Source organism: Hippichthys cyanospilos, chromosome 7 (assembly GCF_059441005.1).
Source record: "Hippichthys cyanospilos isolate Australia breed blue-spotted pipefish chromosome 7, RoL_Hcya_1.0, whole genome shotgun sequence".
Classification (NCBI taxonomy): Eukaryota; Metazoa; Chordata; class Actinopteri; order Syngnathiformes; family Syngnathidae; genus Hippichthys; species Hippichthys cyanospilos.
In genome coordinates, this window is record NC_142375.1 from 11320020 (window position 1) to 11346571 (window position 26552).

Here is a 26552-nt window from a genome sequence, read left to right on the forward strand (position 1 = left end):
TTGTGTAAATGTATACATCTGTTAGTCTATGACATTCATGTGTTTAAAAACTGTACATCCAGTTGTGTGTGTTCTAGTTCCCCGGGGCGAACAACAATCAGGCTGTTTAAAGGTTGCCCTTTTTTTCTGTGTTGGTTGGGGTAGCAACAGAGCAAAAAAGCCTCCGGATTAAAATCGTCTTCAAAATTCATAACATCGGTCGGGCATGTGTGAGAACGCGTGCTCTTAAAGTGCCCGGAGAGGTAAGGCGCCTGTCAGATTTTGGCTTGAGACAGAAAAAGTCCTAACCAGACGATGATTTGTTTTCTCTTGGAGGTCTAAAGGCTAAGAAGGGATGGCAGAGAGATTAACAGCGTCAGTACAAACACTCAGCCCTGCGTTAACTATGGAAAGACGTCTCTTGTTTTGGAACCCTTGCTTTTATGGCTTGAAACGGAAATACCTTAAATGATATGCCATTGGGTATAAAAATATACAGAGAAATGTATCATTTGAGTAGATTTTTACATTAATATTTTTAATGCTCAAAGCAATTAAACACAGTTACAGTAGTCGGGTTGAAGAATCCATTACATGGATTACATCCATCCATTAGTATTGCTAATGCCGATAACGCTCTGTGCTTCCAACCCGTTCGCAGGCCGAAGACCACCCCCCACCCCCAGCATGCAGAAAAAAAAAACAAAAAAAAGAGATTGGGCACCTCTGGTGCAGACAATCGATTGGCAAAACTGTTCAAAAACTGTTCATGAAGTAGAAAAAAGCCTATGTATTGCATATAACTCATTCAGGATATTTACAAAAATCAAGACCAGAAACAGTAAAGTTCTGGATGTGTCAGTAACTCTGCTTCAAGCAAGCATTGCTTCAATCATCATTTGTAAACTCGAAAGAGCAATGACATTTTTGGCGCTTGATTACAATTTTACACACATTTGCATATGTGATTTATGGTTTGGTCGCAGTGGCCTTCAAGTTCTCCTCTTACCTCGGACATAGAGGTTGGCCGGTGTGGAATAGCGAGTTCCATCGCTATTGGTGGCAACACACTCATACTTGCCCTGGTCAGACTCTTCGCTCATTTCAATCTGCAGTGCACCTGGATGCAGGAATGAGGAGATAAAAAATATATACAGAGAGGAGGACAAAAAGAAAAAAACACTGAATGAACGGTCGCAAAAGCATTGTAATCAGACACAAAAAAATTATTAGCATAAAGGACAAATGAGTTTGAATATCAGCAAAAAGTGAACTCGGTGAAGAAGAGGGCTAAAAAAGAGCCCGTTCAATGGGGACACATTTCTGTCATTGTCAGCAAAAATCTCCTCAAAACAAAGGTCAGCATCCTGATTTAGAAACCAAAGGAAAACAAAAGGTCCTTAAAAGGGAATATGGTTCTTCATGCAAGAGAGAAATAAATAAACCAAGCAGTCAACATGTTGAGAAATCCAGTCACAAATAGCCTTTTGAAAATTGTCTGAAAAATGAGTTGCAGTTACATCACTGGTCAAAACCATTGCCATGGCAAATTATACAACCCTGACTTTATCAGATCCACCATTGGGATCAGGAGTGTGATGTCATTAAATGCACACCCAATAAAAGTGGTAAATGAATCAAGTGACCTTTGTCAAGGCCAACAGATTAAAATAAAAATTAAACGACATACGCAAAGCCTTTGGAAGGGGGCCGATGCTTTCTCACTCCCTGAAAATAGAAAAACTGTCAAAAAAGTCAACCAGAAGGTTTTTTAGATGGTGTTGGAAGGCAAAAAAGCGCCCATAAAAACTTTATCAAAAAAGTGGTTGTTTGGGGCTTTTTATCAGTAATGAGAGAGAAGAGAGAAAGCAATGGTTGGGGGAGGACAAAATCTCATGATGAAACAAATGTGTATTCGCATGTATGTATGGATGCGTGTGTGTGTATACGCAAGCACACTAATGTCGAAAAGTGTGTCTTCACCATCTGGACATTTTGAGTTGAGCGAATAACAGCTGGGAGGGAAAACAAAACTGGGACCGTTGACTGGGTAAATATAGACCAGGTAGAGAGAAAGGGGGTTGGTTCAAGTTTAGGTCAAAACCACTCCCCCCAAAAAGGAGAAAGAAATCAGGTCATCAAAAAAAAAAATACGAAAATGTGATATTGTCACCCTAAACTACGGAACATAAAAACACACCATGCTTTCAATTGAAGGTAAGGTCAATGTTAGAAGCTAAGTGATATTAAAGTGATGGGCACAATAGAGGGATCACGATATGATGATGAAGGAAGCAATGGAATTATGTAAACGAGTGTGGTGCTGACATGGTAAAATGAACAGATGAGCAGATAATGAAAAGACGAGAAGCGGGAAGTTGATTAAAAGTCATAGTGTAATGAATTGTTCGCTCAATTCCAATCCCCCCCCCCCCCTCTTGCTCCTCTTCCCACTGCAGATGCGAAGCAGCCGGATGAGTGGTTGGTTGCCACGACGGCAACGCAGATTCACTCATCCTGAGCTGCTTCCTACATTGGGGCAAGGGGCGGCAGAGGATTGGAATGGAATCAGGCCACTGTGTCACGTTGCTCCTCCCAGCAGTCTTACCTCGTATGGGCGTGCCACCTGAGTGGGCAATGAATGCACGAGATTAGAGAGGGAGAAGAAGAAGAAAATGTTAGTGCCACAGAAAGGGGAAAGGGGCAAGGGAGGGATACTGACAGAACTGAGGGAGTAACTTGGAAAGAAGAACCAAATTAGAGCCAAAAACAAAGAAAGAGCCGGAAAATTTCAACCGGACAGAATAAGCTTAAAGAGACAGCTTGTAGAAAGACAGAGTGGCAGCGCTATAAGGAGATGGGTTACTGAGTGTCCCCCATGTGGATCCGAATCTGAGAAGATCTGCCCGTTTGCGTTCCAACCGCCGAAACCTTAACACTATTAGGCAGGCGATATACCATGGAGCTAGTATTTATCTGGAGTGACCATAAGAGGTTCTGACATTGAAGAATTTTATAAAAAGCTGAAACTTCAGCTGTCGTTACAAGCTGAAGCTCCATGGGATCAGAATGCGACCGTGTCGACCAGAATGCCACTTTGTAAGGACTTTGCCACAAGTGTAAGGACTTTGGGGAAAATTTTGGATATCAATTAATTAATGATTTCATAATAACCGATTAAATTTGTCACTTGATTGATATTTTGTGTTAAATTAAGTTAGAAAACGAATCACTTAACACCATATAACAACACCAAGTCGGTTGCTGCTAGTAGCTATGACTATACCCTTTCATATTGTGCAAATTGATTTTCAGCTTTATAAAGGTTTTGCAAAACAAACACGCTTGCATTCAACGATTGATAGCCGCATGGATAAGCAGAACTGTACTGCTTCGCGTGTGGTGGGCATCCCGTGGTGCTTTGAATGACCAGTCACACAGTAGGAAATCTCAAATATATCTCGAAATACTCTTCCGAGGCACCAAAGTGCAATGACTAGTCTGTGAGCACATTGTAGGGAATAAGTGGGAACAAACCCCAAAACAAAATCAGAACAGCCTCATGACAAAACTCAAGTTTTCGTCAGATACAAATTTGACTAAGGTGATAACACATTCGCTGGTCACCAGATCGACAACATGTTCCTTGTATGAAAGTATTTCATTTTTGATTTTTATCAAAAATAATGGGTCAGTTTTTAATTTAGAAAATTTGGTTACCTATGGCAAGACGGCATTTTCATCTCATCAAGTCTACTAGTTGCAGTTTTTCAGCGCAGTGCACTAATTTGAGAGAATAGGATGACGGCATTATTTCAAAAACTAGCGAATACGACCATTCGCTTAATGTCGGAAACGTGGTTCGGAGCTCTTCAAGCAGCGAATTCTAAAAGCAATGGCAGCTATAAAAGCCACAAGAGAAGTAAGGATCATATGTGCAGTATGCCTGGGCAGTTTAAACATAAGGAATTCTGTGAAAAAGATGTCAGTACAGGATTTTTTGTTGGGTATTGAAAACCGGTGGTAACAAGTTTAGCTTTATAGAGGCTACACTGTACAGTCACTGTCTAGAAGTCTGAAATCGAGTACTCATTGATTTTCTTACAGTGGCTCCGCTCAAGGCCTACCTAACAGACATCTAGAGTTGATGGCTTATTGACCGGTAACTCTATAAGGTGGAGCAGGGAGAAAGTAAGTAGGTGAGTGAATGACAGAGTGAGTGAGGGAAGGAATAATTAAATAAGTGAAGGAGTGGAAAAAGTAAATTGGCAAAGTGTGAGGAGAGAGTTTGTATAATTCCCTAGGTGTGGAAAGGCTGCAGGTGCACAGGTGATGGTGTAGGTCTAGCCCAAGTGACTGAATTATGTGGAATGTCATAACGATGAATTTGCATTTATGTGTATCTATGTGTATCACTACATGTATTCTGCTTTTCATTTGAAATCAAAATATCGCAGGATAGCGTCTGTATGGTTAACTGTGTCCATTGTAGCAGTTAGTAAAGTGCATGCCATGCGTTTTAATAACTCCTCAGTGTTGTAAAGGTGAGCAGCAGTAGGAAGAGCAGCAACATTAGTGAAAGGTATAAAGAAGAGTGGACAGTGAGGGTGTGGACCTCGGCACAAAAGCACTTACCAAAGGACTCTGTGGTTAAAAAGATACAAAGAGAAAAGAAACAGCATAGACATGGCATTACAATTGGTCCATTGATGACACACCTTGACAAACACAGGAATCTCCACCCCCAAAATGTCAAATAGAAAAGTATATTGTGTATCTATGACATGAAACATTACCCTTATTTATGAACGAATTACAGAAGATATCAGTCAGAATTTTTACATTCCAGATGTAGCGTTACAATTACTTACGTTTTAAATGTTTCCATTTTTAAAAATAAGTGGTATCGGGGGACGATAAGCAAGGACTTTGGGTTGAGCCAGCGAGTTAAACAAGCAGGTATAGAAGCAAGAGGGGCTATTTAATCCACAAAAAAGCAAACGATTGGGAGACCAGTTACAAGAGGGGGTTTCGTGTCCAGAGTTGATTCCTGGAAGTACGTAAGCAAGAAGGGATTGAGAAGACCTATTGGGGATTTACACACTACTGTGGCTATACAAAAAAAAAACATACAATGAGACGAAATTGTGAGTCCAGTTTTGCTTTTGTATTCCACAGATTGTCACAATGATTTCACTCTAATTTTCTAAGAAAGAAAGGACAAAGAACATCATTTTATCCAATTGATTAGTCACAGCAGTGAGATTGCTTTGAAGAGGCAATTCCCTTAAAACACGCCACCATCACCTGGGGTTTATATTTTGAAGTTTGTCAAAAGAAAAAAATTGTCCTGACAAACTTACTGTTACTTTAGTCTTAAACCCTGCTGTGATGGTGATTTGCACAGGAAGGCCTCAGAGTGTTTGGAGCAAAGCAGAAAAAATTGGGAGTTTTCACTTTCAAAGTCCAAGAATAGTTCACAGGGGTTGGCAACCATCCAAGGCAACTCAAAGCAGCAGCAGCAGCAGCAGCAGAGAGGGACAACAGAAGAACACGGCCAGGAACAACGCCAGGAAGTGTGTGGAACAGCAATCGAGGCAAGGTTCACAAAAGGCAAACAGAAATATAAAAAGGACTGGGGAATATCGAAGCTCTTCAGGTGGAACTAAATGAGGGATTTAAAGAGCTACAGGGCGAAGTACTTGTTTACCTGAGCGCAGCTGCTTGATTCGTCCATTGTTATTGGATGTGTTGACTGGCAGGAAATCCTTGAACCAAGTAATTTCAGGGTCGGGGTTCCCGCTGGCCGCGCAGAGCATGGTGGCGGTCCGAGAGCGTTCCACCACTTTCAGCTGGGGACCCATATCGATGGTGGGGAACCCCGAAGGCAGCTGGTCCTCTGCAAGGATTACAGACAAGTGTCACAACGGAGGTGCGCCTTGTTTTTACCTGTTTATATAAACCCGCGGAGCACCATCATGTATTAGGATTAAAAAGCATTGCATCACACGTAGGATAAAGCAGGATCAAATGTGGATGGCGATATTATGGTTTCATCCTCTGGGAAATTTCAGTCTTGTGTGGGGACTGTTCTTATATGATGACATCACATTGTCATGATTGCGCTTGCAATTACCGAAACTCAATGAGGTATTCTCTTAAATCCTTTTGTCGTGAATTTGAACCAAACCGCTTCCACTCTAAACAGACAAAAATAGTATTCCTCCACTGCCTGTTGAAAAATCACCATCACATAAGCTACCTACCAAGAAAGCTTTGGCGAGCAGTAGTTTCTCTGGTTTCTGCTTGGATGGGACATTACATCCCTTATTGGAGTGTTAAGATCGATTTGTGCTATGCAACAATTCTTGGTCCGCTAACTTGTGTCTAACATGCGGAGGCAGAGCGCACATAACAAGTCCTTTTCAAGCTATTTAATGGATTTGGTTTGATGCTAATTTGCGAACATTGACCACAATGTCTTTTGTAAGTGACAACACACATAAATGGCATTCAAACTGTGTGGCGGTAAAGCTAAGATGGGTTTTGTGTTCATAGTATATAGTAGTGTTTTATAATAGTACAACAGACGTAACATCTTAAAACAACTTTGTTACACAAATAAAAAAACCTCCATAACGGAGATGGGGAGAGTTTTTGCCTGTTGCATCATTCCTTATGTAAACACACAATAGCGTATGATGTTGCATACAGAGATTACATTACTTTTGGATAGTATTTCCATCAAACAAACACATTTGCACAGATGCACACCTACCGGTAATTGTGAAAAATGTTTTATAGCAAGCAAATCAGAGTAATTCAGTGCCACCTCAAGCACGCCACATAATGCACGGTTGAGCAAAAATCATCCCATTGATTATTGCATTAACTTTTTATTTTTTTGCCTTTGGATTTTGTGTGTGTTTTATTATTATTTTTTTTTATGATGCTTGACTGACTCCTCAGACTTTTGAGTCAACTGTTCATACATCATTCATGAATGATGAATCAACTTTTCTGAGTAATTATTAGTCATGATCATAAATCTTTTTAAAAAAATAGGTTAGATTTATCAAAAACATACAGAGTATACTTATTGAGTATAGTTAAGGCTTAATTTTGAGCCAACTATTGTATACTTTTTTTAGGGTGCCTTTTAAAAACTAGAAATAGTTGTAGATGAAAACAATTTACTCGCCATCTTTGATTGTTTGTGATGCTTTAGACGTATCATTAAAGTTGCTAGAAAATACATCAGATTGCGAAAATAAGGTTATCTTAAATAAACTTAACTTTTAATCTTAACAAATTAATTTAATTTGTTATTTTTTAATTTCAAATTTCAAATTAATTTAATTTGTTAAATTTATTAATTTTAATAAAATTAACTTTTAATCTATCCGTCGAAAAAAAAACAACTTCAAAAATTGACAAAAGGGATATATTTTTGGCCCATAATGACATCTCATGTATGATTACTTACACAATTTTACCACGATTAAAAAAAACAAACAAAAAACCCCCAATTACCTATGTTCCACAAAAATGTGTCTGGATCATCATGTGTCTAATATATTCCCTGGTGGGTTACAATAAATCAACAGACTGATGAGTCATTCACGAAAAAAAAAAAAAAACACGAGGAAAGAGACTGCTGTTCTGTGCATTTGTTTGATCTTTTACCCCCCCCCCCCCCCCCCCCCCGCCCCCTGCACCATTTAAAAAGAAAAAAAAAACTGTATCCCTTGTGCTCCCTTTCAACCACACCGAGCCTCATTAACGGGAAATCCTAGCACTGAACCTCGCCAAGGAGATGCTAATTTTGGTACTAAACCATCGAACTGTAGCCAGCGTGTCGTGAGACAGTAGCTTTGAAGGCGCATATGTGTGTGGCCTTTTAACAGCTCCAGTTTCAATCAATCATAACACCAACAAATGGAAACATGGACATCATAAACCCAACAAGATGAGGTGTTCGGATGATGGCCAGCACGTGCCAGTGGGCGGGTGGATAGAAAACAGCTGCATTTACACAAAAAAAAAAGAAGAAGAAATTGAATAGCGCGGCCAGGGAAGGAACACAGGACCAAAAAAAAAGTACTTTGTAGGATAAAACAGACAGACATGAAGCAAGCGCACAAGGGAGTGAATGCGGCATTACAATCGTGATTCACCCCGCTTTCATTATGCAAACACTTACTTCAAAGAAAGCCTCTCATCGGCAGCGATAATGCATTCTATTTCATCTACCTGGGGTGGGACATTGTGCTGAATGGTGTGGATGCATGATTAAAAAAAAGCTGCTCCCTGTCACAATTATGCGTTGTCGCACACAGCTAGAGGTGTTTAAAGACACACTTGTTTGGACAAAAAAAATGCTTCATTAATTTGATTGTCAACAGGCGTGACATTATAAAGTGTTTTCAATGCTTGACCTCATTTTAAACAGAAAAATACCAGGTTTTAAAAATGTTACACCCATTACAGTTTTATTTCTCAACAGTAGGCAGTAATGGCAGTAAATTTCTGTCTTTTCTGGTAATGACAGATAGACAGGTGTTACAATTGAATGTACGAAGAATATAAAGTACATTCTTCAGAATGAATAATGTACTTTGTTTTTATATTAGACATTCCATTCAAAACCTATAGAAATTATACCAACAGGGGTGTGACACTAAAACTCATTGAAGTTTTGCTTTGCTTTGGAGGGCTGTTAAGATAGTGGATGCACATTAATGTATGATTGTCTAATATTACACACACGCAACAGTTTTAATATCAGAGGCCAGTAAAAGATGTTGGTTCAAATTTTATTACATTTATGTTACAGGGGGCGATGGGTAAGAAATGTTTGTAATATATGCTGACTGGGGTAAAAAAAAAAAAAAAAAAGAAGACAAATGGCACATCAGGACACGGCCTGCTGGAAAATGGAACAAAACAATGAGTCTGGCGAAATTTGTCAGAACACAGGACTTTGACACCACTGTTGCTTTAAGATATAAAGCATAAGTAGTTTGCCTGACAGCCTGGGAGTCAAAGATTTTTTTGTGGTAATAATTCATCCGGTAAATCCTTTCACAATGTCTTGTGAAATGTCACTGCAAATAAAGGTTACAATTTGAAACACTCTCTCATCTGGCTATCCCTATTTAGGCAGAGAGTCGTCATTTCCAGGCACTCCTCACCACTATTTACCCAGCACACCAAAAAGCAAAGATTTCGCTTCTCGATAAACACGGTGTCTCCTAGAAACGGTCGTTTTTGTTTTGCTTGAAAAAAAAAAGCCCTAGAAAAGGAAGAGTGAGGACATTAGCACATGTATAACACAAGCTATTTGTCATCCACCATCAGGACAAGTGTAAAGCAACACCAAAGTGTTTTCGGGGTAACGCTGCAGCTTCTTGAGGTCAGAACAGACGAGTAACCCAACGCTCCCGTGTTGACGGAGCCTCCCACTGTTTCATTTGGATGTGCTCCCACTTGAGTGTTTCCACTGAGCTCAGTCCAGATAATTTCACAGCTCATAGACAAAGGCAGTCTCACAGTCATGGGAAGTGCCTCGCAAACTGCTGCATCTGCTTTATGGGAGATCCAAAATGAAATGTGCGCGCATTTGCTCACTAGATTTCTCATCTGTAAAAGTGAAGGACTGCCTTTCTGGGAACAAAAGCATCAGAAGGCCCAAGTGCAATACGTTCTTCTGACTGCCTCAACTACTCATGACACGCTTACCAGCAGGGGGGTTGACACAATAAAATAAAAGTGTGATTATCATATTGCATCGCAATTGGTTTGACAACTTACAGCTGCAAATTCTTCACAATGTTGAATTTGCCTGACATTTTAGTCTACCCAGAGGATTGAAAGAGCTTAGGAGAGAGTGCAAGACTACTGAATATTTAATACATTAAACTAAGGTCAATATGATAATTTACTAGACAGGAAAAAAAATAAAAACACTTTACAACCTCAGACCTTAGGACATATCTGTTACATTAAACCTGCAATTGTATTTCTTTCATTTTGACTAGCCTCTCCATACCATCATATCGATGACAGTCGAGTCGGAGTGAGAGTCTTCAAATGTTTTCATTAGAGTACGATATCATATTTCAGAGATGGAACACTTCTGTGAATAGAAACCTTGGATGATGAATAAATAAATCCCAATTATACTTGGCAGTTATATAGTTTGACCACAGCCTTGACTTGCCTGAAGTGACCCTCTTTTTTGTTTGTTATGGCAGAATGGAAGAGTGGTTAATACGTCCGCCTCAGTTATGAGGATATACATAATTGTGAAGCTTTTTTATGAGTTCCTTATTCATTAAATTCTTACATAATGCACTTGGCTGGTGAGCACTTAGGTGTTAAGGAATGCCTTTTAAATGGAATTTCAGTAATATAAATAAGAGCAAACATTAAAATAGATGTACGATTTTTTTATGATTTTGTTTTTTTGTAACATTACATAACATAACATATTATAAGTTGGGCATTCTATTCTATTCTATTCTATTCTATTCTATTCTATTCTATTCCGTCTAAAGTGAGTGAATTCTGTCCAACATTAATTCAACCTTTGCCAATCACAGCTTTTCCAGAATTCCAAGATTTCAATTGGACTGGTTGTAATCCTCAGTAATTAAACCGGCTGACCTTAGCATCACATCCCTCCTGTCAGGCACTCCGTCGCTGGACGGAGGCAGGGTGGGGACATACGACTGACACGCGTGTTTATACATGTGTGCGTGTACTTGTGTGTGAGAGTGCTTTTAACTAAAGTTTTGAACTAACAGCCTATCGAGTTTTATTAGCAGAAACTGTGTTTCCAAATCAACAACAGAAACAAAACAGTGACACCTCAGTAGAGACAAAAGAAACTAATCTTAAAATGGAGAATAACAATCTCACACTCGGGATGAACGTGTGTTTGGGACCGTCTCTATATGTTCATTTGCAGGGACGACATGCTCTTGATGTAGACTGTAGAAGAGGATGGGATAAGTTCCCGTCAAGAGAGACAGATGTGTAAGCGCCATTGAACATGCACACACCCACACACACATATTTATTTGCTATCATAGTGGGGTCATCCCATTGAGATGATGCATTTCCTCACCCTTAACCTTCCCATCAGAACAGATTACCTAACCCTAACTCTTACTCTAACTCCAATCAATATCCTATTCAAACCTATATTCTGAAAGCCTCACCAAAAGAGGCCTGAACCTTTGGGGTCAACCTAAATGGTCTCAACAAGTGCAAGAGGTCCCCACAGTAAAATCCGGGATTTGGTCCCCACCACGTAGCAAAAACCAAGGTCACACACACACACACACACATACACACACACAACATGCAATGAGGATGAAGAGCGCAGAATGTGCAAAGAGCCATCTGATGTGAATAATTTAGACGTTGTGCGGAAGAGCATGTGGCGCGAGAGTTGAGTGTGAGAAAGAGGAAAGGTAAGAGCATTTCTGATAAGAAAAAATGACACGTAGACTCTGTGTACAGTGCTTCAGAAAGACAAGAGTGAAATGAGAGGATCAAAACAATAGGCCGCTTGTCCTTTCCTCCACGAGCGTGGACTATAAAGGCAGCCGGTGTGATTATCCACACTTGAGCGGCTTCACTCGCTAAGACACTCTTGAGCCTCCGACTACCGGTGCATAATGTTCTCCTAATGGACTCCACTAACACTAACATCACCATCTGCATTAATGGACTGCTGCTAACACTAACAAAAGCATGTTGTGCAGCGGACACAGCCTTTACACTTATTGACTTCTAAAGAGACCCCGCTTCCGACCTTTCAGCTTTGTCAGCATTAATATTTCTAATTTACAGTCTATAAGAATGGAAATGAAAAGTATAACTCACTATACTTGGGACTGTGAGTAAGGTCCAGACAATGGTAGCATTATGCCTATGGAGAAATCATTCAGAACCACAAATGGCCTGTATGGGTAGATTTTTGTGAGAATTTTCTTGAGAACCAGTATGTTGACGAATGAAAAAAACGAAGTCTATGCTCAGCCTCTCAACCATATTTAACAATTTAATGATTTTAACGATACTGTATTTCTTCATGTAAACTGACCGATTGTCTTTTAGCGTAATTTATGGACTGTAAGATGCGAATGCTTGTTTGTTGTGTAGTTGTCACGCGGCATGACGCCAGAGTTGTTAGTACTTCAGCTTCACAGTCTTCAGCCTTCCTGTGCGGAGTTTGCATGTTCTCCTCGTGCCTGCGTGGGTTTTCCCTGGTACTCGGGTTACCTCTCACATTCCCCAAAACATGGGTAATCCTAACCCCAAACAATACTAAATAAACAAGAAAATTGGTAATTGTCTTGAAGAGGTCATTAATGTTTTTACCTATGCATTTCTGCTAGTTTTGGGCATGACAAAGATTGTTAAATCATGGCAAATATGATTTATTTTATAAGAATGATGTACTGTAAATGTTTTTGTTAATACTCTATATACAGTGCAATATGAAAGCATATTGTCTCCGACCTGTGATCGGCTCAATTATCGGTTATTTTTTGGTTATCGTTTGTTTAATCGATGGAATAATTGATTCTAAGAAATAATCAGTGGTGACAGTATGTTAAATCATATCCAATATCCAGTAATACTTGATCAGACACAAAGGTAAAATAGAAAATAAAATGTAACGTTGTGATTTCATGTGAGCTTTCTGACTCAGATTTGAGCCTTCAGATTTGGAAAATTATGCTAAGCAAATGGATGCAAAACAATCTTATTTGTGCATGTGACGCCACTGACCTCGTAGCACACTCAGTCTGGTGGAGGCAGTGAGCTCGCCTGCCGAGTTGGAGGCGTGGCATTCGTAAATAGCCTCATCTCTGGGAGTTCTCAGAGGTTGGATTCTCAGGACAGAGCCAGACCCGTCGTCAAATTCAATTACCTGTGTAAAAGAAGAAATACTCTTTAGGGTTTCACCAAAAAGAATAATTTGTTATCAAAGTAATACGAATTTAAATAAACAAGTTATTTAAAGGGAAAGTCAACCCAAAAATGTTCTTTACAGTAATAGGTTCTATGCAGCCCCATTTGTTGATATTTGATAAGATATTCTATTTCAGAAAGAGTTGCTAGTCATTACCTTGATATAGTTTTATGCCTGTTTTTCATTAGAATCCAATATGAAAAGGATAAAGCCAATGAATAAGCCAATAAGTAAAGGAGTCATCACTACTCTATTCAGGGTTATATCCCGGATGGCTTCCACCGATGAGTCCCCTAAAATAAACTTAAACTTAACCCTAACCCGCTCGTTATGATGAAAAGTGATCAGAAATCACTGATGTCATTTTCATGCAATGTGTAAGGGATCTGTAAAACCATTTGGTGGACTCGACTTCTTGGATTAAAATGCCCTTGACCATGGTACATGCAATTTAAGGGATCAAGATTTTGAATTCTCATAAGGCTTCTGCAGACTGAAATCCAATGAATCAAAAATTCCCATAGCAACCCTCAAAGGACAGGGCTGTTAGCTATTCTGGATTAAAAAGACAACCTCTGTGGTTTAATCAAAAATAAGAAGACACTAGGGAGGAAAATAAACGTATCATGGTTCAAAAGCGCCTTGACCTCTGAGTGACACTCAGAGGGGAAGGTTCAGTGTCTCCTTCTGAGATTGACTTGTAGAGGCATTTTAGAGGAAATAAATCCTTAATCTATCCTCTGAAAAATCCCACATACTGTATGTAGCATATTTTACCAAGCACAAAAAATAGAACAGTATTTTTATACAAGCTGGCCACAAGGCTGAGATTTTTTTTTTTTTCAAATTAAAGTATACAAAATTGTTGGTTGCACATGTTAATATATATATATATATATATATATATATATATATATATATATATATATATATATATATATATATATATATATATATATATATATATATATATGTATATATATATATATGTATACAGTAAATGTACTGTTATCCCTTCCCGTTTCCATCCCTTGGCCGTAATGGGGAACACGAAGGGTTGAAGGACCTTGGACGTCGACCTAGAGTGTACTCCATAGCTGACAAAACATAATAACAAGGAAGCAGCGTTTATACTATAAATTCCTATTTATTACAAAAGAACACTAAGTAATATCTTTCCAACTCTTTCTTTCATCCTCCTTCTCCTTCCTCTCCTTCTGTCGCACGTTTGGTTTCTTACTCACTCGTGTGAACTTCATAAACAAGACTGGGCAGTCAATTATCTCACGGCTACTCCTACAAGACATGTGATTGACTCCTGCCTTCATTGGTCAATTTTGCACTGGGAGCCAATCATGTCTCTTGTAGGAATGCCCATGAGCTGATTTACAGATTGCCTGAACAGTCTTGTTCATGATGCTCACACGAGCGAGTCAGAACTCGAATGCTCGGCAGAAGGAGAGGGAGGAGTAAAAGGACAAAAGAAATAAACTGCTTTTGGAATACATTGGAATTTTGAGTGTAAACTCTGCTTCTGTGGCATGTTTGGCCAGCTAAAGGCTCCACTCAAGGTAGATGTCGGAGAAGTGCCTATGGCATGTGTTACATTTCAGTCAACTCGTCTGTTTGGCATGCAGGAAACCACGTGTCTCTCCACAATAGGTTTTTTTTGGGGGAAAAAAAAAAAACCCACAAAGCACCAAAGATGAGGCACAAAGTAGCAAGGGACCACTTAGGAATTTGATTCAGTGCTTGTCATAGCTCAGAATCTCAATATTATAGCGCAGGTTACTTTAAACGACGTGTCCAAAGAGGGTACATACTGTATAAGGACACAGTGTAAGGCCATCAGTAAGGCTTTCTCATTAAGATGAATAAGTGTTAACGACTGAATTTCAAAACTCTTCCAAGGGGCCTATTGTAAAATTCAATTGTATGGGTTGCTGCTAAACACAACAGTATTAATTTCGGGGGGAGACAAACACATATACTGTACTTATATTTTATGAGGCTTGTTGGTGTATCATGGCCTATGTAAATTTCTTCTAATAAGGGAAAACTTCCTGAACTGACAAGATTTATTGTACATGCATTTTTTTTGAATGAAACATGCATTTAAAAAAAAAAAAAAATCAACCATGTTCATCGAGAGACTTGTTTTTGATCTGTTTCTCATGAAAAACCTGAAAAGCTTTGTTCTCATCGGATGCAATGACAGAAATAAGTAAATTATCGATAATTAGGGCAGTGGGCTCATACCTCAAATCTCTGGTTGCTGACTTTTTTGCCTTTCTTGTTCCACACAATTTTGGGCTGTGGTTCGCCAGCAGCCTGGCAAACAAACGATGCCACTCCGCCTTGGATGCCTGTTTGGTCTTCTGGAGTTCGAGTAAACCGTGGAGGGGCTGTGTGAAAAGAAACATTAAAAAGTCAAGATGAGTGTGTGTTCTGTGAGAATTAACGGGCAATTTTAATGGACATTTATGTGCCTATTAAAGGACAAGCAGATCACATATGCATTTCTACGCTCATATTACGCATTTCTGCATATTGTACATCATTGATTGGATTATTGTATTTTTAAAATATACTTAGGCACCAGAAATACGGATACTCCAATGTCCTGCAGTTATGCCACTTATGTTTGAGTGACTGGGCTAATAAAAAGAAGCAAAGGTCTTTTAAATCAGAGCATGCAATGATTCAGTCACTTCCACTCCTTCAGATTTCAAAGATCTTATGAGTTTGAAAAATGAAATAAGCAGTTGCAAATTGGCTATTCTTAAAAAGTGTTTCTTGCTAAGGAAAGGTGTGTGTATAGTATTAGCGGGTGGCTGTGTGTCAGTATCTTATTTATTTTTCCGTGTTCACGTTCCGCCATGTTTCTCTCTCTGCCCCTGAACCACCAAAGAAGCTTAATATTTCTGTGCCATAAAGGATTTATAAAGACTTACTTCTGACATGACCACTAAAGCCCCCTCATTCTAGGGACGCCAACAATATCATAACCACTGCCTCGGCGGGATTGTGACATCACGACATCAAAAAGATTCGGCACGTCAGTCACGGCACGTCATCGGCCGCTTGCCTAATGGCATTCCCGCCAAACCAGAAAATCCCTACTTAAGGGCTTAGTGCCAACTGCCCTGACAAAGGGAGAGGAATTGCTTTTTGCTGTTTAAAAAGAAGGAGGCAGAGTGGCTAAGCTTGGCGGAAAGTGTTGGGAAGTGTGGGGAGGACAGGACGGGAGAATGGCCGAGATGAAGGCCAAGATGGGTGAGACAGATGGAGAGGCGAATCAAGGTTGAGAGGTTCTAGATACTACATGGGAAGCGAGTGGGAAAAGGGCACATCACCTGGTTCCGAGTCAACCGTTGAACTTTTATCTATTGTGCTATTTTTCATTTCTGAATTTACTCAAATATGGTAAACAGGTTCTTCCAGAAGGCAAAACATTTATGGAACGCTATAGGCTTGATTTTCTCAATGGGAAACATTCACTGCAAGTTACATGCTTATGCCAACAGATGTTGAAGATGATCTGGTCACTGGGTGTAACAATGATGTGTTTGCCAAACTTGCAACTTTGCTGCAAAGGTGATGTTCGTCATTGTGCAAACTAATTGATGAATTTAGCATAGCTGATCAAACCTGAGATGAAATGTTTTCTCTGATTTGGGGACTTTGAGTGAGTCTAAAAGACATTAGAATGAGAGGAAGTAGTGGGAACTTTCAAAAAACACTAACAAAAACTATGGCTACATTTAATCTTAAAAATTCTAAATGATGTAAAGGTTGACTATGACTAGTCACAAGAAGGTGTCATGCCAATCACATAGAGTACAGGCCAAACTTTTGGACACCCATTAATAATTATAATAATAATTCTCATTTATATTTCTTAAATTAATGATAGCTACTCATTTTTCTTTAAATAGCTGATTGGTTCATGCCATGATATGAATTTTAACAGTTGTCCAATAGATGCTACATATCAATTGTCTTCGGCAAAACAAGAATTGCTTGATTTATAAAGCAATAAATTCCTCTAATTAAGGCTGATAAGGCACACGGGCAAGAGTGAAGCCTATTTCATTTCCTTGTGATGCTCCATCGTGAAAACCATCAGAGCTCTTTACACAAAGGGCAAAGTAGTTACAAATTTTCCACCACAATTGTTGTCTTTGTACAGCACCTGCAACACACCCACCAGCAGCTTTTTAGTTCTGTTAAAGTGAACACGCAAAAAAGAGTTTGCTAAAGGAGAACTTTGTAAAAAAGCACACACACACACACACACACACACACATATATATATATATATATATATATATATATATATATATATATGTGTGTGTGTGTGTGTGTGTGTGTGTGTGTTTGCTTATTTCAGTATAAAATAATTCCTGATAATTTGTCTGTCATTATACAAGCGCCATGAGGACATCACGCTGGGCTTGAGGAAACTGCCAAATCCATTTCTGATTCAAAATTTACCTACTCATCTGAATTGATACAACAGATTGACTGTGTGGCGAAAAAAAATGTTCAGCAGCAGCCCCGAGCTGCCTGCGCGCAACTGTGCATTAATTTCTCGGGATGCATGAGCGAGTGAGCAAATGTGCATGCTCCCATCTGAGAGGATGCCAACGAGAGAGAAGAGAAAGGATGAGGAGCGCTAGAGTCGCCCTCTTAATCCTCTTGCTAATCTCTCCCCCACAAAACAAATGAAAAGTGTAAAGCCAGTCGCGGCACACTAAAAGGAACGACAGATCTTTCGTGTTTTTTTTTTGACCCCCAGATTCCACTCCTCTTTATTCAAATACTCTAGCTCTCCCCTCAAAGGTTGCTTTTCGAAGAGAGCACACCCGAGTCTTCGTCACTCTATCATGTCTTCCCTATTCTGCAGCTGCTACCTCTTTCATCCTCCTCCTCGTTTCTCTTTCTTCATCTCCTCCCTCCATCTCTGGGGTGTTATGTAAGTCCTCCTGTCACACTGACTGACTTAATGAGGGGAGGGGATGTGTAACCGTATGCTCTTCTGTTGTCTCAATTCACCCTTCCACTTTTACTTCCCTTAACCGCACTTTTTGTTAACTCCAATGTTAATGTCCCGGTACATTCGGTTACTATCTTTTTCAATCATTCTATCGCAATCATGTCTCCTTGCAAGTGATGGAATTTACAGTTTACGTGGAAGGACCGAAGCTTTAATATTTCATTGATGTCAAAAGAGTAGTTGGCCTGACAAGTCAAAACTTGAAAGAAGCAGTTTGAAGTTTCGCAGTGAGAATCTATCTTCGGTATGACCCAAGATGGAAATGTGGGGGAAATTACTGAGTGGTACCGCAGTCAGAGATTTAGATGGAATTAGACGGTGCCAATCTTCCCCACTTCATGTGTGTATGTGTGTATGTGTGTGTGTTAGCACATGTGCGTAGTTGTGTGTGCCCAATGGTTGGCTGGAGGGAGGATGGCCTACATAGAGGTCGGCATATAGTGGGGTCTGATCTACACAGCAGATGGCGAGGATTACAAAGTCAGCTCCCTGCACAACTTTTTTTTAAAGTAAAGAAGTGTTATAAAGCTTGATCCCAAGGTAGAAATTTGTCTTTTACTCTTAATACTGAGTTTGCAGCCAAATACAAGAATTTAGTATAATGATGAAACTTTTTACAGTGTTTGAGGAAATGAAAATGTTGTTTACTAGTACCTAGGGGTTAGGGATGGGCAATCGGGCAAAACGTTCATATCGCAATATCCATGGCGGATATCTCGATTACACAAAAACAATTTTACTCTAGATTTAGTAAAACCGGAACTTTTTTTTTTTTGCTAAGAATGAGCAAAAGAAGTACATTTTTCTTGACACTAATAATCTCAGCAATAAATGAAAAAAATTAATTCAACTTGCACTGATACTGTGCTTTAATGTCAAATAAATTTATGTTACGACAAAAGTGTTTGTGTGTGTGCCTTTGTGTGTGTGCTAATTGCCTCAACATGTGTTCTGTACCAATTTGGTCACGCAGGTGTTGCTTGACGCACTTCATAGTGTGACACTCGGTGAGTGCAAAGGCTCACCACGAAGAGCGTGATGTTTCAGAATCCAACTTGGACAAAAAAGTGGCAAAAAAGTTGAGCACACATCCCTGCGTATTGGGCGATGTGTGGACATTAACCACAATCCCTGACCAATGATGAACCCCGCTGATTTTGACTTAAAATCCAAGGCAAGATGTTTGAGGTATTTAGTTGAAGGTCACATTGAAAGGCACCTGTGCCATGTTAGCTCAAGCATAGAGAACAGTCAAGTGTTGAATCTATTTTTCCATCCTAACAATCATCCAATGATTACAATGAGCGCAGAAATTCTCTGCATTATTGTAGCAAACCATTAAACTGCATTGGTAAGACACTTGAAGAGGCATTATTTTCAAAAGGTTTATTGTGTACTGAATAAGTTTAGATCACTCCAGAAATGACTGACGCAGCCTTGTAATTTTGTTTGATAAGATTTATATTTTTCAAAAACAATAGTGTTTTACTGTATCTAGTTTCTTGCCTTGGTCTGCTCCCCTTTGAAAAACAATGGAGGGATAATAGGTTGAAGATATTAGAAATGTGGATAGGGATAATCAATTATCAATATGTGAGGAAGAAAAAACTCGTGTAGATCTGGGTGAATTTACTGTGACAGTACGTCCGACTCACATGTGGACGTTTTGGGCTCGCTTCTGGCTCCGCCCCTCCTATGTGGAGTGTGTGTTTTCCCTGTGCCTGTGTAAATTTCCTCTCGGTACTCTCTTTTCCTTCCACATTCCAAAAACATGCAGGCTAGGTATATTTGAGACTTTAAATGGTTCTTAGGTGTGTTGGTGAGTTGGTTGTTGGTGTATGTGTGCCATACGATTGGCTAGCAACCAGTTCAGAGTGTACCCTTCCTACTGCCCGAATACAGCTGGGATAGGCTCTAGCAAACCCTCATGAGAATAGGAGGCCAAGATAAGTGATGCATGGATGGATAGGGGAATTTATTTGATTGAGAGTGTGCAGTAAGAAGGTTATGATGTCTGTTTTTTGATAGCGTAGCCAGGGAAAGAATTCATTCATGGATGTTAGTAGTTGTTTTATATAAAGGTCTGGGACCATTTTGCACTACCTGGTGTAATACTGAAGCACCGTAGTCCATTGATTACAACCAGGCACTTAACATTTAATTGTTAAACTAGATTGTTGGGAAAAAAAAAAAAACATTTTCCTTTATAGAGGCTGCTGGGAACCCAGCGCACGCTGGAGAGACTGTGTTTCACAGGTGCTGTGCTAATGAGAGCGAGGAGAAGTAGCTGGAATGAATGGATAGATGGATATAAAGATTTATCTATATCTGCAAAAATTGAATACAGAAGTAAACTAGACTTTTTGTTCAACTTTTAATAAAAGATTGAGTTCTAAAGTGCTATATGTTAAAAAAAAACAACTCAAATTAAAACAAATGTAAATCTCTGATGGGAGTATCACCTACAGGGTGGTAACGATGCTTAATTGCCAATTAACAAGGAGGATATATATTCAATTTCTCCCTCATAATAAGTAGCAAGCTACTGCTTTAAAGCTGAGTACTATCTGGTGTGGTTGTGTCTCCCTTGTAGCTATTTTTCTCTTGTTTAATTCAGTAAACTGTGACAAATATAACATTTGGATAAACTCTTCCTGAGATAACCTGCACACTGCGTGAGGACGATAAAGGTTCCGCAGCATAGGGATTCCAAAAATACCAAGAACAAGATTCATTTAAGCTAAGAGCAATGTGTGCAAAGATACTGTGCTGGAAAACACTTTCTTGACCTAAAGGGTCGTGAGTTGAGAGTTGCAGATGGAGGGGAAAAAACCCTGCAGTGGATGATATACAACAACAGGGATTTAACATAGTGTTAAAAACAAAACCAAAGGTAAGGATGGAAATGATGATAACTGTAAGTAGAAGGAACAGGATCAGAGGAAATGTATTATTTCTCAGCCTCGCATGGAAATGTTCAAACTACAGGGTTTGTTGATGCTCGGAACACGTCTGTTAGTGGGGTTTGGTACAAAGTGGATTTAATTGTTGCCGTAGAATAGAATACATTCATACACACTTATACATTCATACACACTTATGAGGCAACTATAGCAGGCTCTACAGGAGTTTGTTGAAGGTGTTTGCCACTTATGCTTAATTGACCCTTGTGGTCCCTTGGTAGGACTATCTGCTTTGGATGACTTGAAAATGTCGCAGTGTCCTCTCTGAGGAACTGGAGAAGGTGGCCGCAGTTCCCTTGGAGAATCCCTCAATAGATTGCTGCACCCATGACCCAGACATGGATAAGAAGCGCAACATGGATCAACTGACAGATGGATAAAGAACTCTGATAGATGAAGGGCCAGGGCTACCGCTTGGTAATTAGAATTCTAACCGACTCCAACTGACCTAGGTCGAAGGGCATACTGGTCTGATTTTCGGTCAGAGGGAATAAATCCCACACCAGATACAAATAGCCATCCATGTAACCCACAACACAACTAAAGACCTATCAATCAGACATTATAATAAATTACAAGACTGAGTCTACTCGCACTGCCTATCTTGATATTTCCTCCTAATTGGCTTGCCTAGAATCTTTATGAAAGGTCTGCTAAATGCTAAGCTAGCCTAGCCTAGGCTACCCTCACTAGGGAATATTCATTTGCTCCCAGAGCGGTGTGGTTGCTTGTCCATAATAAGCAAGAAACAGCTGTAGTAAATGTGTAAATCAAGTGTAATATGTAATGTACAGTATATATAATACATGAATAATTGTTTGTAAAATTCATAGAAAATCACCAATGTTCTATCACTTGTAAGCTATTTGCAGAACAGGCCTGTGGGCTACTCATGTAACCTTTGGGGGCAACCTGGTGGTCAATGACCCCAGAAACGTTAAATCAACCCAAGCTGCCTGATGAACTTATGCTGGGAAGATTAGTTTTGAGTTATTGACAAAAATAATTGTATACATATTTTAGACGTAGATACCCGTTTTGGAATTTCTAAAAAAAACAACCACCTTAAGGTCTCGAATTTCGTTTCCCAGAAGACAGTCGGTTAAAATTGTAATTGCTGTTTATAAAAAATCCAGAATGTGTGCTCTGTGTTAGTGCTCACAGGTGGTATACTGGATCCTTCTTTAGAGGATGAGGAGGGTAATTGGTTATTGAAGTTCCTGATCAGGTCGATATCAGGCTTTTGGACAAGATCCTTGTTGTTTCCCCTTTAAGTGGAATTTAAATAGCATTTGGGACTTGCTACGCCTCAGGATTGGATGTTTTGATTCCATCTGAAAAGGCTGCTTTAGATGCAAGTGAAACTTGCCAAGCATCTGTGCCTGCACCCCATGTTTGTATGTGTGTGGGTTCTCGTTGAACGTTAAGCATGTAATGAGTCATTTACAAGCCTTGCCAGGGAAGATCCCGCTGCACTATGCTGCATGTGGTGGTGGGCGGTTTGCGGATGACTCCGCAAATGAAAAGTGAGTCAGGCTTGTCAGACAAGTTGAGGAACGAGGCCAAATGTGGAGCTCCAGCCATGACCATGATAGTGGGCCTCAAGAGTGGGCGGGAGGCTAGCCAGAAGCATAACATATTAACATCAAGTCGACACATTAAGAGCAAATTATCAGCTGCTCGCGTTCGTCCTAGAAATGTAATTGGATGGCTGGAGCCATTAAACACGGAATGAACAACTATTATCCCTGAGCACTGCTCAAATGCGTTTAATAACGTTTGCCAAAATAGGCTGTTTACGCAGTAAAAATGAGTTTATATACAAGTAACTGCTAAGAAAATTGCAATAAACTTGAATATGTTTCAGATTAAAAAGATTGTCGGACAGCGAATTTCAGCTGTGTCTAGAATACTTAATTTAAACATTAGTAGTATCAATTCCCTGTGGACTTGTGTCTTTCCATGCAAGTTTGTACAACTTCCAGTTGATATAACAATAATCACTCTAACAATACTGGAAATGACACAATCCTGCTGTTGCTGGTAGCAATGTGCATCCAATTAGCACGCTATTTGTCCACTGTAATTGTCCCTGGGTCTGGCTAGCGCTAAATTAATCAGGGTTAATTTCTTAGATGCGCAAGGGGAGGAATTAATCAAATGGGTTTTCATTAAAAACACATGGGGTGCCCTGCTGGGTACACAACTTTACTGGGTCACTATTGCTTTCCCATAAAGAGAAAAGAGAGCGGTATGTGGTCAGAGCGCATTACTCACACACAGGCTCCCGACTAAGCTAGGCTAACGCTAAGCAGGACTCTTCACAGAATGGTGCACCTGCTAAGACAAACGTAAAGTAGCATCAGTCAGTTCCTGTTACTCATGCCCCGACGCACACTCATGCTAGCTGCTAGCAGACACAGCAATCTTGCTGAAACCTGTTTGAAAAATTTATATTTTCAACGTGGGCTGGTTTTGTCTTTGCTCAGACTGCCAATTTTCTCTCTGCTAATAATAAAGGCTACATTTAGGTTCAGAAGTTCTTTGTGTGTATTTTCTACTCGAAATACTGCAATAGAAGGCATCCATATTGTGATTAAAATGTTGAAAACTCCAAACTTGGTTTGGCATAGTATTCATTACATATACAATATTCATTACATTATATGGTATTATCTATGTATATGAAATACGACAAGCATTTGTGTGACACGTGAAATATACATCAATCACAGAAACCTGACTCAAACACGGGCATGTGTTTGACACCCTTCATCTAATCCCTGATGGCGGGACCCTATGATCTTTGTGACCCTGATCGTCTTCATCTATCAGCCAACAAGGACGCTCACGCGTAACAAGATACTTATTGCGATTTAATCTCTCTCTCTCTCTCTTTTCTACTGGAAGAACTAGACGTGTCCACGTACGTACTCCAAAAATACTTGAAGAAACTCAGTCATACTGTATAGTAAGTCATTAAACAAGACAACATGCACAGAGAGCAATGTGACTGACTGACATGTCAATGTAGCCCCTTCCAATCAAACAGAAGACTATGATGTGTTATGTTGTCTAAAAAAATGATGACAACAGTTTGAGCCTCCATAGTGGAAAAAACTGTTTGTGTGTACTGTATTCAAATTTAGAAGCTCCACTGTAGTTCATAAATGTTATTACAGTCACGACAAGCCCAAATTCTACCTACGGACTTCTACATCTCAAAAATACAAAGACATTTTGTGTTATAAATCAGCCCACTGAACAAAATGCTCTAGGGATAACAGTGTCACAAAGTCACAGGCCACCTCAGAAGGCTCCTGTCAAAGCAGCTATTATTTGCTGCTTCGCTCCAGGGCTCCTCAGCTTTGGCAGGTAATGGTTCAGTCACTGTGGACAACTGACCGCGAAACCTTTCAGCTCCCGGTCAAACACCAAGTCATTGAGTTCTGGCAGTCTATTTGAATGTCCACCGGTCAATCAATCCACTACAGTCACTATTTTGTTGGCTAGCAAAAGTCTAGGGCAAAACGTGGCCATAGGTCTCTCTTTTGATATTTTCCTAGAGTAGCGCAGATGGGAGTGAGCGTTCGCGCCATTGTGGGAGGGAACACAGTCCACGCTAAGCCAACTATAGTGACTATTTAAATTCAGTGCAGCAAGAGACATACAATCTACATAGCATGTAGATGTAGGAGAGAAAAGTAAGAGATGAAAAGGAACTTGAACAACGTATCCGCTGTAGATGGGCACTTGGGAACCGCTTTACACCCTCATTCGTGCATTCGTGTTTGACAGCGCTTACTAAAGCAATATTTTGCAATTACTCGAAAGGGAACATTGTTTGATGCTTTTTTCTGTCATGGTTCCAGCAAAGGTATTGAAAGTGTCACAAATTGTTTCTGACGCAAAATAGGAAAAGAAGAAATAACAATGTGCGTCCATTGTATCCATTTGCCTGAATGACAGACGGAGCAATGGCGTTTCTCACAAAGGGCATCTCGCCGCATACATGGTGCAGTGGCCTAGTTTGCGACAGGATCAGGGCATTACTCTTAATCCACCAGATAGATGACATTTGCATACACGCGCCGGCAAATGCTGAGAAATCCAAAATGGTGGGAAGTGGAAGACTGAAAGTAAAATCAGGAAATGTCTAAAGATGAAAAAAAAAAAAAAAGCCACGTATTGGTACATATGGTGCAGTGTCATGCTACGTTTCCACGGGATGCACTTCCATCTGATTGCATCTTAATACCCTTAGTCCATGAGCGTGTATTCGTGCAGCATGTGTACCCAGCATGAGAAGACACTTGCAAACGCGAGCTACATATTGTTTTCCATTCATTTCACATGACTTTGGCGATTTTGTCAGGGAACGTTTAACATTTCAAAAACCTGTCTACACAAGTATCCCGGCAGTGACAGACGATGCCTCAACTTTCAACACAGACTCGGAGCCCCCACTGTTGATATTGAAGGAGGCATCGCACGTCGCATACAGCGAGATTAAAGAGATGGGAGGAACTACCAACCCTCTGTCCTTCCTATCTCACCACATTATGAGGATGTGACAAGAAGTCAGTAAAGAATGTCATGGCGAATGAGAGAGGAGGAGGAGGACGGGGGGTTACTGTGAAGAGAAATAAGGACCCCAAGTAGTTGCAGAAATGAGTTTGACGTGAACGAATGTTGCAGAGGTAATTGTTCCACGTCTGTCAGCAAAAACCCAAAATGACATCCATACCACTGATGATTTAAAACAACGGTTCGCTTTATTTTGCCGTAGTCATGTTTGCCTAGCTTTGTGTTTGGCATAAGTGTGAAGTAAACAAGAAGAATGCAGAGGTTACGGTAACTCATGAGGGCCAAACAAAGACGGACGGTTTAAAAAATAATGGCATCATTATTTTTTGATTTTATTATTTTAAATTGTCTGTACCAAAAAAACTGAAAATAATTGAGGAAATCGTCCAGGTCTACAAAAATTTAAAATTGACTTTGACTTTGAAAAATAAAATAAATGTTTCCACTACCACACCTCCTGTTCATCTGGTGGGGCCCTGTTCTACTTCCTTCAAAATACAACTACTCTAACAATTACAAGGTATTCAGGGCCTCAAATATGATTATATTAATAACTATTTAGCATAATGATATTCTGTCTATTAATTAATCAATCGAAGAAAAAAACGTTTTTATTTCCATCCCTTTATTCCAAAACAGGACAATATTTCAAACTACTATTATTTTGATTCAACACAAGTCAGCATACATAGAGGACTATAGAAAATTGAGAATATTTCCTGGTAAAAGGTTGAAACCTTAAAGATTTGGAGTATTTTAAAGGAATTCAGGTCCCAAAATAATGAATCAATTCTCAAAAATGCTTACTGATTACATAATTTGATAGCAATTATTTGTCATTATTCAATTATTAATTGCAGCTCTACTCTTTGTGCTAGTGTATCAGTGCCTGTTGATGATTTGCTGGATCCAAAGCTTTGAGTGAGGCAGTATTTCCTTGTAACATAACAGAACATGCATGTACTTAGCAATA

The 26552-nt window shown here is 39.6% G+C and overlaps 1 protein-coding gene across 3 annotated transcripts in view; it reads right to left on the bottom strand.

Moving 5' to 3' along the window:
• LOC148421057 (receptor-type tyrosine-protein phosphatase delta-like) overlaps positions 1-26552 on the bottom strand; it is a 183574-nt gene that overhangs the window by 42193 nt on the left and 114829 nt on the right. For all 3 annotated transcript variants that reach the window (XM_088420393.1, XM_088420392.1, XM_088420391.1), the window contains exons 7-11: positions 15230-15375; positions 12787-12928; positions 5690-5878; positions 2588-2605; positions 989-1099 (exon numbers count right to left, since the gene is read on the bottom strand). In XM_088420393.1, coding sequence (XP_088276519.1) covers positions 989-1099; positions 2588-2605; positions 5690-5878; positions 12787-12928; positions 15230-15375 — 606 coding nt within the window. The remainder of the gene's footprint in view (positions 1-988; positions 1100-2587; positions 2606-5689; positions 5879-12786; positions 12929-15229; positions 15376-26552) is intronic.